The following is a 14,658-nucleotide window of genomic DNA, read 5'->3' as shown; positions in this document are numbered from 1 at the left end:
ATTTTCTCACCTTGCCAATCAGTGCAGCAGCATGTCCTTCTTGCAGACTGTCTCTTATAGCCAGCTGTAGCGTATGCACAACACAGCGCATGTGATGAATGAAAGAACATATTGACACAGTTTCAACAAGATCATCTAAACCATCATGTTGCTGTTCATCTGAAGCAACTTCAGTTTGCTCCTCAGTTACAATACTGTGTTCCTCTATTTCAAACATTTCTGTGTCTGTGGACCCAGAATGTTCTTCTAGCTGCTGGTCACCATCATTACTCTCATTCATTAGCTTAATAGTACTTATCATATTTGAAGCATTGTCAGTTACGACAGAAAGAACTTGCTCTTTTTTAAGTTCAGTCTTGCAGAACCTTTTCCACCAAGACCTGGAGAAACTCACTGGTGTGATGAGCTTTGGTGTCTTTTACTGCCAATGTCTTGGTAACTATTTCATTTTTTTCACAAACAAATCGGACATTGATGGCAAAATAGTTCACTCTGTGACGTGTGCAGGCATCCATTTTAAGAAACAGAAAGCGTCCCTTGAGAGTTTTTTTTAAGTTCTTCCTTTTGTTTAAAAGCTTCTTCGATTACTAATTTTCTAATACTCTCTCTCTCCAGAGAAACACCAAGCTTGCGGGCCATTTCCCCATTCAGACACATAAAAGCTGGTCGTGAAAATAATGAAATAGGCACACTATCCTTTACAATAAGCTCTATGATCTGTTTTTTAAATGTATCTACTGTCATTGTCACAGTAACTTTGTCACTGACAAAATATCTTGCAACTGATGGCTGCAAGTTCTCTGCTCCTTTGTTTGGCTGGAAGAGCTGGGCACTGGTTCATTGGTTTGGATGCAGTCTCTCTCATCCACTGCTTTCAGTACTTCTGGATGAAAGCGCTGTAAATGTCTCTTTAGATTAGAAGCTCTGGTAGGAGCATTTTTATCTTTGCCTGAATATGCACTCATCTTGGCTTCACAGCATTTGTTTTCGTCTGGATCATTTGTCATACATAATGTTTTCTATCTTGAGTGATGGTGAAATGTTCAAATACAGCTGATTTAATGTGATGCTTCTTTGACATTCTCAGGTTTTTAATTCTGCATTCACAATCCAAATGACAATTGTTTTTCCTAAAAACAATTGTACAAAATTATTGCCAGGTTGTACAACAGATATAGTGGTAAGTAATACTGTTATTATTCCACATGTACTCACAGATAACTGATGCAAAGTTTGTTGAAAGGATAATACTTCTTACAGTCTTCCTCTTCTGAGTAGCAGGCAGCTGTGAGATGCTTGGAAGACGCACACCTAGTATGATCTAGTCTAGAGGAGGAGCTTTACTACTAAGAATTTGCAACACATTTTCACTTTCAGTTTCATACATTGTAAGTAGGGGGGTTGGGGCAGCATGAGGTTAACCAAGTATAAGATTAGATAAGGGCAGTGGAGAACAGTGACACACAAGTAGTAAGAAATGTCTCTATCTCCAGCAGAACTGCTTATCACTGTTGTTCATAGTTTGATAGAACATATATATTTGAGTAACATTTATAAAATTCATATGAAAGTTCAATTATGAAATATTAATACTTTTTTTTAAAGCTTGAGTCGGTAAATTTCTACCGACTCCGACTCCAACCAAAACTAACACCGACTCCACGACTCCGACTCCACAGCCCTGAAGCAAACCAGACAAAATCTCATGGAACAACAGCAGGGCAAAAACTTAGCTTTTAGTAGACAGGAACCAAGCTGGATGCAAGAGCTCAGAGCAGAAAGGATCACCAGCAGCCCTGCAGGGCGTCGGCTGCCTTATATCCACTCAGAAATTCCAGATGTCCAATCACACTCCGCCTGTTCAGATGACAGGTTCTTCCCATCCCAATCAATTTCACTACCTCTCTTCACCAGCAGAGGGAGTTCATCAGACCTCAAAGGTGAAGGGGAGAATGAACTCACAACACCCTCCATAGAATACAATGTAGCCCTCCTCATATAGTATTGTCACGCTCGCGCCTTGGCTGAATGGCGCAAGCCGGGAGGTTGTGGCCCCACTGTGCCACAAACCAGACTACCCTGGAAGGGGTGTAACTATGGCAGCTACCTTGGTCTTCACTGGAGCTTCTGATGGTGAGGTCAGGCTTGTGCATCAGGTAGCTCCCGGGTGCCACTCCAGGGTGGTGTCTGGCTGTGGCTGCTGATCCCACTCGGGAACAGGACACCTGGACAGGTGCGAGTGACAAGCAGGCTGAGACACAGGACAGGCGGGCACGGCTTGGAGACACAGGACAGGCGGGCACGGCTTGGAGACACAGGACAGACTGGCGTGGTATGAGAAGGGGCAGGTAGGGACCTGTTCACACAGCAGATGTAGGCAGGAGGGAGTGGTGTTGTGAGTTCATTTTTCCCTTCACCATTGAGGTCTGATGAACTCCCTCCTCTGGTGAAGGAAGGTGGTGAGGCTGATTACCAAACACCTGGGCAGCTAGATGATGACTGGGTGGCTGGAATTGAGGACTGGATATAAGGCTGCCGACGCCCTTCTTCCTGGCTGGTGATTTTCCTGCTGGATTCTTGGAGACCAGTCTGATTCCTGCATCTCAAAGCTAAGTTTTTCTGCTCTGCTTTGTAATCTTCAGTTTTGTTTTTGTTTTGCCTTGTTTTTTGGGAGTTCTGCCATCCCCGGCCGGGGGTGAGCTGAATTCCATTTTTGTCTCTGATCTGTTGATCTTTTGCTCTGTCTTCAGAATATACCTGAGTGCTGATATAGTCTTTTGAAGCCTAGCGACTTCAGGGCCTGTTTTTCCTATCAGTCGGTTGGCTCATTTTGATAGGGTTTTTGCGGATGGCAGACAGCAGCTTTCCTATCCTGTCCTATGTAGTTAGCTTGGGCCCCATCATTTGCTCAACCTATCTTTCTATCTGTGTTAGTGTTTTCATCTTGCTTCACCGTCATATGTTGGGTGCTGCCTACTGCTTTGGGGTCTGCTCTGGGGCAGTTTAGTTTTTCCCCTTTCTGTCTTTAGGCTATATAGTTCTCCGGCTGTGATCGAGGGGTCTAGGGCACCGTAGGAACCCCCCACGGCTACTGCTAGTTGTTGTGGATAGGTCCAGGGGTCTGCAATCCGATAGCTGCCAACCTCTCCGGTTTTCGTGGACTTAGCTGGTATTTTGTTTTTTCCTCCTTCGGTGACTCATCATAACAGAATCACCAGCCATACCGCAGATCCTAGGGTACTCAATAGCAGGAGGGAATTGTAAAAAAGGGAAAGAAAAAAAAGAAAAAAAAAAAAAGGAAAAAAAGTGTCAATTCTTTTTTTTGTGTGCATATTTTTTCCTCTATATCTCTGAGGCTATAGGGGGAATTTTTCTCTCAATGGAGATGAAGCAATTGTCTGATCGTGTGGAGCAGCTCGCTGCTGAAGTGCGGGGAATTTCCGCCTATCTTGCTCATTCACATGCTGCTGAACCAAAGATTCCCACTCCTGATGTGTTTTTTGGGGATCGGTCTAAATTCTTGAATTTCAAGAATTGAAAATTATTTTTTGCCTTGAAGCCTAACTCGTCGGGGAACTCCGCACAGCAGGTAAAAATTGTCATCTCTTTGCTGCGCAGCGATCCCCAGGATTGGGCGTTTTCTTTGAAACCTGATGATCCTATTCTGAATAATGTGAACGCATTTTTTCAAGCCTTGGGGTTGTTGTATGATGAACCTAATGCTATTGATCAGGCTGAAAAGACCCTGTTGGCACTAAGCCAGGGTCGGGTTTCGGCAGAGTTGTACTGTCAAAAATTCCGAAAGTGGGCGGTCCTTACTACCTGGAATGATGGTGCCTTGGCAGCCCTCTTTCGGAAGGGTTTGTCAGAAACTGTAAAAGATACTATGGTGGGATTTCCTGTTCCCTCTGTTCTTGATGATTCTATTTCATTAGCCATTCAGGTGGATCGCGTTTACGTGAACGCAAAACTACACGAGAGATGTTGCCACCTGTTGAACAAATGTCTGAACCTATGCAATGTGATAGAGTTTTGTCTAGGGCGCAACGTCAGGAGTTCAGAAGGCGTAATTAGATGTGTTTTTTTTGTGGAGATGCCTCACATATTTCTGTCTGCCCTAAACGAGAGAAACGTTGTGCCCACACGTTTTCTGTGGGTGGTGTTCAACCTAAGTTTCAATGTGAAGCAAAAAAAGAAGAAATATGCAGCACTCACCAATGTAGCTGAAAAACTGTGAGTCTTTATTTCACATAATTTCCATCAAATGTGTGGACATGCAGGACGTGGAGGAATGCTAGGGGAGATAGGTGCCGGACAACGGCCGTTTCGCGATTACTCGCTTCTACGGGTCCAGGTGCACCGTAGAAGCGAGTAATCGCCAAACGGCCGTTGTCCGGCACCTACCTCCCCTAGCATTCCTCCACGTCCTGCATGTCCACACATTTGATGGAAATTATGTGAAATAAAGACTCACAGTTTTTCAGCTACATTGGTGAGTGCTGCATATTTCTTCACATTGAAAGATTTATGTTTTTTCATGCAAGCACCTCCATTTTTTGACTGAATCATATGCCGCAATACTTCAGATAAAGAGCTCCGTCTGGTAATGTGGTGATTTGTGTGCCCTAGTATGCCGTTCATCTGTTTGCTCTTTGCTGGGATCATTCAACCTAAGTTTCTTCTGGCAATTACTCTGATCTGCTCCCTGTCCACATTTTCCGCCAAGGCTTTTGTGGATTCAGGAGCAGCTCTGAACCTGATGGACTTGGATTTTGCTAAACGTTGTGGATTTCCTATGACACCTCTGCGGACGCCTATCCCTTTGAGGGGTATTGATGCTACTCCTTTGGCGAAGAATAAACCTCAGTTTTGGACCCAGGTGGTAATGCGGGTTGCCCCAGGCCATCAAGAAAATTGCAGATTTTTGGTGTTGCATAATTTGCATGATACCATTGTTCTTGGGTTTCCCTGGTTGCAAATCCATAATCCAGCTCTGGATTGGAAATCTTTGTCTGTGGTGAGTTGGGGTTGTCTGTGTGCCCTTAGTGATGCTCCTGTTTTCTCCACCTCTCCCCAGTCGCATGATGTTCCTGACTATTTGGCTGACTTTTATGATGTATTTAGTGAGAATGAGTCTGCGTCTTTGCCTCCTCATAGGAGTTATGACTGTGCAATTGAGCTGAACCCGAGGTGTAAATTCCCCAAGGGTCGGCTTTTCAATTTATCTGTACCCGAGCACGAGGCTATGCGATCCTATATTAAGGAGGCATTGGAGAAGGGTCATATGTATGACTGACCAGGATTTGGACCTGTTCACACAGGAGGTGCAGGTATGGATATAGGCAGGAGTGTGGAGTAGGCTGGGCGGCTAGGGAGCCGTGCAGACAGAGCGGCTAGGGAGGACACAAGGAGAGACACAGCAGAGAAGGAACAACAGACAAGGAGACAGACAGGTAAGACTGAGTTCAGACAGAGACACAGGGACAAAGACACAAGGACCAGAATATTCTGCCTCCTGGCAGGCGGACAGAGAACAGACAAGGCACTGGGAACAAGACTCAAGGGCCAGGATATTCTGCCTCCTGGCAGGCGAACAGGGAAATGCTAGACAAGGTACCAAGAGACAGGAATACGGGTTAAGAGCCTTCAGAGAAGGCAAGACATAGGACAGGGCCTGGCTAGCTCAGCAGCAAGGAGCTAACTGAGTTTAGACATTGCACAGGCAATGTTTCAGTGGGAGTGGCGAAACTAAATAGTCAGGGGCTCTAGGTGATTGGTAAGGGACATATGCAGTCAGGGTGCACCTGTGTAATAAGAACCAGAGAGTTCAGGCGCTGCCCCCCTATACACACAGTCTGGAAACATGGAGAGCAGAGGCACAGAGCTGGCAACAGACAGAATTCACAGCATGGCTTGAAGCAGAAAGTAAGTTGGTGTGCGGGGGATGGGAGGCCATGCAGTGATGCCAGCAGGGTTGTTACAAGTATAATGCAACCCCCTCAGAATATAACGAAGCCCCCCCATGCGGTATAGTCTACCCCCTCATACAATATAATGCAGCCCTCTGTAGAATACAATGTAGCCCCCTCATAGTATAATGTAGCACTCTCAGAGTATGATGTAATCACCTCCATGGAATATAATATAATACAGCCCCAATAGAATAAAATGTAGTCCACCTCCCCATAGAATATAATGTAGACCCCCAAAGAATATAATACAGCCCACCTCCCCATAGAATATAATACAGTCTACCTCCCCAAAGAATACCTTTAGTGGGACAACCTTATGAAATGATAAGAAAAAAAATAGTTCACAACCAAGTGACATTATATTAGAACAGGAGATAGTGCAAACATGAGACCCTTGTAAGGTGGAGGGCCACACAGGGGCAGTGAGAAAGACACGGGCAAACGGTGACTAGGAGAGCATGGGAGAAGGGGGCTAGGAGAGACGGGCACAAAGGGTGACACAGGGTGGCTAGGGAGCAAGGGAGACAGGCAAAAGGGGACACAAGGGGACTAGTGGGCAAGGGAGACTGACACAAGGGGACACAAGGGGACTAGTGGGCAAGGGAGACTGACAAGGGGACATGGGACACACGCACAAGGGAGACAGGCAAAAGGGGGACTCATGGGGACTAGGAGGAAGGGGAGAACGGCACAAGGGGACTAGGGGGCAAGGGAGACAGGTACAAGAGGACACAAAGGGACCTTGAGGGCAAAGTAGATAGGGACGCATGGGGAGAGATGGGGCTGCAATGGGACCAGGGGAAGAAGGGGTGGGGGGGGGGGGGGAGACTTGGAAGCAGGGATGAAGGGAGCACAGGGATTAGGATGACAGGGTACATGGGGGCCACTGTGAGAAAGGGTCGCAAGGGGACAAGAAAGATGAGGTGAACAAGGGGATGCAGGGGAGACTTGAGAGCAGGGCACATGGGTCACAAGGGGACAAGGAGCAGGGAATGCATAGGGGGGCAGGAGGACTCTGGGCATAGATGGGGAGCATTGGGGGACCAGGGGAAGAGGGACAAGGCACATACGGGGGGCCCTGAGGAGTGCAATGACCTGGGGACCTACGAGGACATGGGGCTCGGGAGAGCAGGGAGCAAGGGCAGAGCAAGGAGGAAACGGGGCTGTTGTCACATGGGGCTGGGGACGCTGGGGGTCGAAAACGGCGACACACGGGCAGCAGACACACTTCACTGCCGCCGGTCCCGTACACCTCCATGTTCATCCCCGGATCCTCCAGATGGCTGAGCCGTTGCGGCATCCCCCTCCCAGGCGGCTCTGTCCACGTACCCCCTGCCAGCTCCTAAAGGGGGAGCACAGAGGTGAGAATACCCCCCTCTGGACCCGCCTGTTCCCGATCCCCGTTGCCGCCGTCACTCGTGCAGATGCTGCACAGTGGCTGCGCGATGAAGCGACATCATTCATCGCACAGTCGCAGTGTCAGAGGCAGAGGGGAATGATCGGAGAGGGAGCGTCATCTGACACTCTCTCCCCCATCATTGCTTTGAACTGTATTGGCATCATAATGACGCCGGTATCTTTCAATGTGACGGCAGGGGGAGTTGGTGTTGGCGGCAGGTGGGCCCCCCCGTCTCAAGGGCCCCATAGCGACTGTGTGATGTGCCGCTATTAGCGGCACCCCACTGGCTTGGGGGCCCCTGCAGGAGCGGGGATTCTAGGCAGCTTGCCTGGTCTGCCTGCCGCTAACGCCGCCCCTGGTCATAGGGTTGTGCTTAATGTTACTCAATCGAGGTTAGCGTCGCCCATGCGATTTTAATGATGTTCCCGTGGTTGCGCCAACGTCGCTCAAATCCGTTGTCAAAAATCCCACGCTTGCACAAGGTATCAGAGCATGCCCGAACAGACCCCATAAAAGTGAATGATCTGTCAGGACTCCACAAACATTTCAAAACACCGTCATAGGCCTCATTCAGACGTCCGTGTCTCAGGATAGGACACGTACCCATTATAGCCTATGGGGCTCTTCACATGTTCATGTTTCTTTTTGCGGATCGTGTATATATACAAAAATTGTGGAGACATGTCTGTTTTTTACCATTGGACCAATTCATGTCTATGAGATTTTTACCAATAAGTGTCTGACCCATGACATGGGTCGGTGAAAATTACAGGCAGTACACGGATGGCACCAATGTGTCAACGGTGTGCAAATCTTGATTAACATTGCAAAAGACAGAAATAACTTTGTAATTTTTTTTCACATTCTTGAAAACCACTGATGGTAAAATCGGACAAGGGACAAACTAATGACTCAGATGATTATTTTAGGCTGAGTGCAGATGTACTTTTTTGCCCTGCGGATTTTTCCGCGCAGAATTGAAGAAATCCGCAGGTCAAATGACCTGCATTTTTCCTGCGGATTTCTTCCATTTTTAATGCGGTTTTCTTGCGTTTTTTGTGCGGTTTTCCACTGCGGATTTCCCCCTGCGGATTTGGAGACAGGGGAGGTGGAAAACAGCACAAAAGTAACATGCTGCGGATTTTGTACCGCAGGAACACCGCGTGGAAAAATCCGCAGCGTCTGCACAGCGTTTTTTTTTTTTTTCATTGAATAATATGCTACTATACATCACAATGCGAATATGCAGCGTTTCTGCGCGGTAAAATCCACTGCGGATCCGCTGGATATCCGCACCGTGTGCACACAGCCTTAACGTATGTGACCAAACATGGATGTTGAAAGGAGATCATAAGCAGAGACTAAAGTAAACAAAGTCTGACTCCGGGTACGTGCCCACGACACGATCAGGAATTGCTGTGGCTTTGACACTGAAAAATGTATCTAGCGTCAAAACCACAGCTGCTAGATATTACAGCATATAGTGGATTTCAATGTATTTGTAGCAATCCCATGTCCACTATGGGTGCGTGTATGTCACCCACGGAAACTAACATGCGGCGCGGGTTTACAAGCCACAGCATGTCAATTTCTCTTGCAGAGCTGCTAATCTCTGAAACAGAAATTTCAACAACATAATGTATTTGGATGTGGTAAATCCGCATGGTTCAATGAACACATACGGATTTACCGGTGTGATTAGAACGCAGCGAAAATACGCTGTGTCCAAAGCGCCGCTAATTCCTGATCGTGGGAACATACCCTTAGACAACCCAGTGAAATTAACTAATCAGCATAGGTCCAGCATCCATAACACAACCCCCAATGATCAGATGTTATGTCTCTCACAGTGGCTCTAGTAGGGAAAATGAAGAACTACTCATATCTCGGCCTGCCCTTTGCAGCTCTAAACTCGGCGACGGCCATGTACCTAAAACGGCACAAGAAACAACCTTTAATTACTTGTGAAGTACTGATCAGCTTAAAAGAAATCTGTCAGAAAATTTTTGATATGTAATCTAAGGACAGCATGAGGTTAAAACACTGAACTCAATGATGTGTCATATGTCCGGCTGTGTGCCGTTTACTTAGACTGAAGGTTTAATCATGAAAATATCAAAAGTCGCTAAATTGACCCCCATGGTGTAATATAGAAATACGAGGTTCACACAAAGAAAAATGAAATGCCGCACAGCCCCTATGTACTCCGTAATAACAGGCACCACACAAGCGTGGCTACTTAAAAGACACCTATCAAGACCGTCCACATCCAAAAAGAGTCCATAGTCTTTGCAATCCACACATATAAGAAAAAGATAGCACTCACCATCTTAAAATTCTAATGCTTTATGAGGACATCTTAAAATTGCAGAGGCAGGAGAGTTTTCAGTGGATACTAAGTCAGGACCTGATGTCCTCATAAAGCATTGGAATTTTAAGATGGTGAGTGCCATCTATCTTTTTCTTATATGTATGTATAATATAGAAATATGTCAACCGCAGCTGCCAAATTATTTTTTTTTTTTTCTAAGCAGCTTATAGAAAAATCACAAACAGCTGACATTACTTACAAACATTGTAAAACCATTAAATGGTATGTGCACACGTAGTTGAAGGTGCTGCGGATTTGGCTAAATCTGCAGGTAAAAGGACCTGCGTTTTACCTCCGATTTAGAGCAGATTAGCTGCGGATTTCTATAATGGAGCAGGTGTCAAAACGCTGCGGATCCACACAAAAGAATTGACATGCTGCGGATTCTAACCCGCGGAAAATTCCGCAGCATGTGCACTGCGTTTTCCATTTTACATAGCCTTTAATGGTACCGTACACCGCAGCAGAATCTGCAACGTGTGCACACAGCCTTATGAACAGGAGCGACAGGTCTGCAGCCCATAATACTGACATGATCATATTGGCTGCATTCACTGTTAACTGTACCATGAGGAGAACGTTATGGTTACATCAAGTTCTTGTAGGGGTTTCTGGTCATGAGGGGGATAAATGCCGTTAGGACGGAATGTCTGACACTTCACAAGATGGAGAATGCCCTATAAGAGATATTCTAATGTCGGTAAGGCTATGTGCACACGCTGCGGATTCGCTAGTGATGTACAGAACCATTGCAGCCCAAGCATGTCATTTCTTTGTGCGGAATCCAAGTGTGTGGAATGTCAAATCCACACAAAATACGCAGTAATTCCGCAGGTAAAGCACAGGTAGTTTTACCTGCGGACGCTGCAGATTCCAGGGGGAAAAACCCGCAACGTGTGCACATATTATCAGGGGGACCAGAACCACCGTGTGAACTGGCCCAACTACACGACAGTATCAGGGAGAACAGAACCACCGTGTGAACTGGCCCAACTACACGACAGTATCAGGGAGAACAGAACCACCGTGTGAACTGGCCCAACTACACGACAGTATCAGGGAGAACAGAACCACCGTGTGAACTGGCCCAACTACACGACAGTATCAGGGAGAACAGAACCACCGTGTGAACTGGCCCAACTACACGACAGTATCAGGGAGAACAGAACCACCGTGTGAACTGGCCCAACTACACGACAGTATCAGGGAGAACAGAACCACAGTGTGAACTGACCCAACCACACGACAGTATCAGGGAGAACAGAACCACAGTGTGAACTGGCCCAACCACACGACAGTATCAGGGAGAACAGAACCACAGTGTGAACTGGCCCAACCACACGACAGTATCAGGGAGAACAAAACCACAGTGTGAACTGGCCCAACTACACGACAGTATCAGGGAGAACAGAACCACCGTGTGAACTGGCCCAACTACACGACAGTATCAGGGAGAACAGAACCACCGTGTGAACTGGCCCAACTACACGACAGTATCAGGGAGAACAGAACCACCGTGTGAACTGGCCCAACTACACGACAGTATCAGGGAGAACAGAACCACCGTGTGAACTGGCCCAACTACACGACAGTATCAGGGAGAACAGAACCACCGTGTGAACTGGCCCAACTACACGACAGTATCAGGGAGAACAGAACCACCGTGTGAACTGGCCCAACTACACGACAGTATCAGGGAGAACAGAACCACAGTGTGAACTGACCCAACCACACGACAGTATCAGGGAGAACAGAACCACAGTGTGAACTGGCCCAACCACACGACAGTATCAGGGAGAACAGAACCACAGTGTGAACTGGCCCAACCACACGACAGTATCAGGGAGAACAGAACCACAGTGTGAACTGGCCCAACTACACGACAGTATCAGGGAGAACAGAACCACCGTGTGAACTGGCCCAACTACACGACAGTATCAGGGAGAACAGAACCACCGTGTGAACTGGCCCAACTACACGACAGTATCAGGGAGAACAGAACCACCGTGTGAACTGGCCCAACTACACGACAGTATCAGGGAGAACAGAACCACCGTGTGAACTGGCCCAACTACACGACAGTATCAGGGAGAACAGAACCACCGTGTGAACTGGCCCAACTACACGACAGTATCAGGGAGAACAGAACCACAGTGTGAACTGACCCAACCACACGACAGTATCAGGGAGAACAGAACCACAGTGTGAACTGGCCCAACCACACGACAGTATCAGGGAGAACAGAACCACAGTGTGAACTGGCCCAACCACACGACAGTATCAGGGAGAACAAAACCACCGTGTGAACTGGCCCAACTACACGACAGTATCAGGGAGAACAGAACCACCGTGTGAACTGGCCCAACTACACGACAGTATCAGGGAGAACAGAACCACCGTGTGAACTGGCCCAACTACACGACAGTATCAGGGAGAACAGAACCACAGTGTGAACTGGCCCAACTACACGACAGTATCAGGGAGAACAGAACCACCGTGTGAACTGGCCCAACTACACGACAGTATCAGGGAGAACAGAACCACAGTGTGAACTGGCCCAACTACACGACAGTATCAGGGAGACCAGAACCACAGTGTGAACTGGCCCAACCACACGACAGTATCAGGGAGAACAGAACCACAGTGTGAACTGGCCCAACTACACGACAGTATCAGGGAGAACACAACCACAGTGTGAACTGGCCCAACTACACGACAGTATCAGGGAGAACACAACCACAGTGTGAACTGGCCCAACTACACGACAATGCCCTTCTCCATTCCTGCTCTGCAGTAACACAAGGCCACTAGTCACACACGGAAGCTCAGGCCTCACTACACACCAGCAGCGCAGCCTATGCCTGGCACAGCACAGCCAATGTATAGCAAACTCCCGCACAATTACCCTGTATTTGAAAGATACATTGAAGGTCTTCGCTCGAACTTTGCTCTGGCACAGACAAGGAAACAGGTCAGGTGATCGCCTGAGGGGTGGAGCCAGCAGGCCAAGCCTGTGGTCTCACACTATTTTGCTCCAGGAGGGGGTGTATCAGTTTTAGGGCATGACGTAATAGTCGGAACAGTCAGTGAGGGCGCGCGCTGGGAGAACTGCGCATTCTGCAGTTTAGGCGGGAAGGGAGCGCTGAGGAGATCCGTGCGCGTCTCCTACATAAAAGTGATAGTTCATGTTCACAATCAGATGCCTCAGTCACAGGTACTCGGAGTAGCTTACTCCATGTACAGGCATGGCTTCTGCTTCCATACACGAACTAACTGTAGGTGTACACTTTGACGTCAGGAGTGTTTGTGGATGCTGATCTGAGGGGGGACAGTTATTGCTCCTCCGTATCAAGTGAAAAGCAAGAGATTTGTAGCCATCTTAATTTTCTAGCGCTTTAAGGCTCAGTCAGAGGGTGCGACAGGCCCTTGTGAGATCGGGGGCCTTATGCTAACGCTATGTCGGTGGGATGTACAGCCGAGGACTCATTTTAAGGGCTCATACTCACTTGCGAGAGACTCACACAAGTCTCTCGCATGAAAACCAGGCACTGCTGCCAGCACTGGGATCGGGAGCGTACAGCTACATGTATTTCTATATATCCGCACGCTCCAGTTCCATTGCCGGCAGCAGTGCCTGGTTTTCACGCGAGAGACTTTCACAAAAATCATGTGAGTCTCTTGCAAATATGAGCCCTAAGGCTGTGTGCACACGCTGTAGATTCTGCTGCAGTTCCGGCCGCTGCGGGTCCGCAGCAGTTTTTGCTGCGGTGTACAGTACCATAATTCCCTATGGGAATAAAAAAAAACAGTGTAGACGGTGCAGATTTTTCCGCGGATTGACATGTCAATTCTTTCTGCGGAATCCGCAGCGGTTTGCCATCTCCATTGTGGAGATGAAAAACCGCAGGTCTTTTGACCTGCAGATTTTAAAAAAATCCACATGGCCAAATCCACAGCTTGTGCACATAGCCTAAGGGTATGTTTCCAGGTGGCGCATTTGCTGCAGATTGAACGCTGCATACAGCCCTGGCATCCAGATGTTACAGCATAGTGGAGGTGATTTTATGAAATCCCATATCCACTGTTTGTTAGGCGTTGAGTTTCCCACACTGCACAGGGGGAATCTCAAGCAATGTCCTCTGCGGCCACAGAGATTTGTGCTCAGCAGAGACATCAGTCCAGGCGTCTTGCCCAGGCTAATGCTAGATGTCTGGTTGTTCCTTCAGGCACTGCTGTAACACCATGCTTGAGTCAGCAGCAAGCAGAAGCTCCAGGGACTAAGTCCTGTATTTTGCCTACTGAGCATGCCCGTGGGACGACCTCTCATTGGAGGTCGGAGGTCACATGCACAGGTCCCATTCCTGCTCTGATTGGTCCACTGGGAAGGTCCCGGAAGGACGCCGCTATAAAAGAGTCGCATGGCAGCTCGGCCACGTGCTAGTATAGACTCATAATGTTATTGGTGTGTGTGATGATGGATGCATGTATCTGGTGAATGACTCATTAAATTACCCCCTCCTTTGATACGCATGAGTTAGGGTATTTGAGTCAGCATCAACAGGTGACTATGCTTCCACCACTGTGCTCCTAGCACTATCACACTAGCGTCCGGTGGTGTCATCCTGTATAGGGCACTACCGTTCCGCGCTAAGTCAGCACCTACCAGTGCAGCGCCAGGTGCAAGTTGTGCGCTATTTAGTCCAAGCCTGAGGGGTTTGTGGCGCATGCCAGAGAGTCGCCGTGCACACTTGCACGTTGCTTTCTAACCGCAATTGCGGAGCCAAACACTGCTGATCTGGAGGGACCCTTTCCCTTGTCTCTGGGGCAGGGTCTTGTGACCATATAGCAGTGCTTTCCCAGCCGAGTCCTGTGAAGTTAACAGGCTCTGGCTTTCAGCGACTCTGTGAAGTAACAGT

The 14,658-nt window shown here is 47.9% G+C and overlaps 1 protein-coding gene across 2 annotated transcripts in view; it reads right to left on the bottom strand.

Moving 5' to 3' along the window:
• The window catches only part of LOC141057944 (acyl-CoA dehydrogenase family member 11-like), a 221,252-nt gene extending 208,478 nt beyond the window's left edge, over window positions 1-12,774 (bottom strand). For both annotated transcript variants that reach the window (XM_073554061.1, XM_073554062.1), the window contains exon 1: window positions 12,648-12,774. In XM_073554061.1, the coding sequence (XP_073410162.1) occupies window positions 12,648-12,667 (20 nt within the window). In that variant the 5' untranslated portion in view covers window positions 12,668-12,774. The remainder of the gene's footprint in view (window positions 1-12,647) is intronic.
• Window positions 12,775-14,658: the final 1,884 nt, after the last annotated feature.

The sequence above is a fragment of the Dendrobates tinctorius genome, unplaced genomic scaffold (assembly GCF_039654945.1).
Source record: "Dendrobates tinctorius isolate UK_male_01 unplaced genomic scaffold, ASM3965494v1 ptg000206l, whole genome shotgun sequence".
Lineage (NCBI taxonomy): Eukaryota > Metazoa > Chordata > Amphibia > Anura > Dendrobatidae > Dendrobates > Dendrobates tinctorius.
Note: the sequence above shows the minus strand (reverse complement) of the source record. Positions and strands in the feature narration are given on the sequence as shown.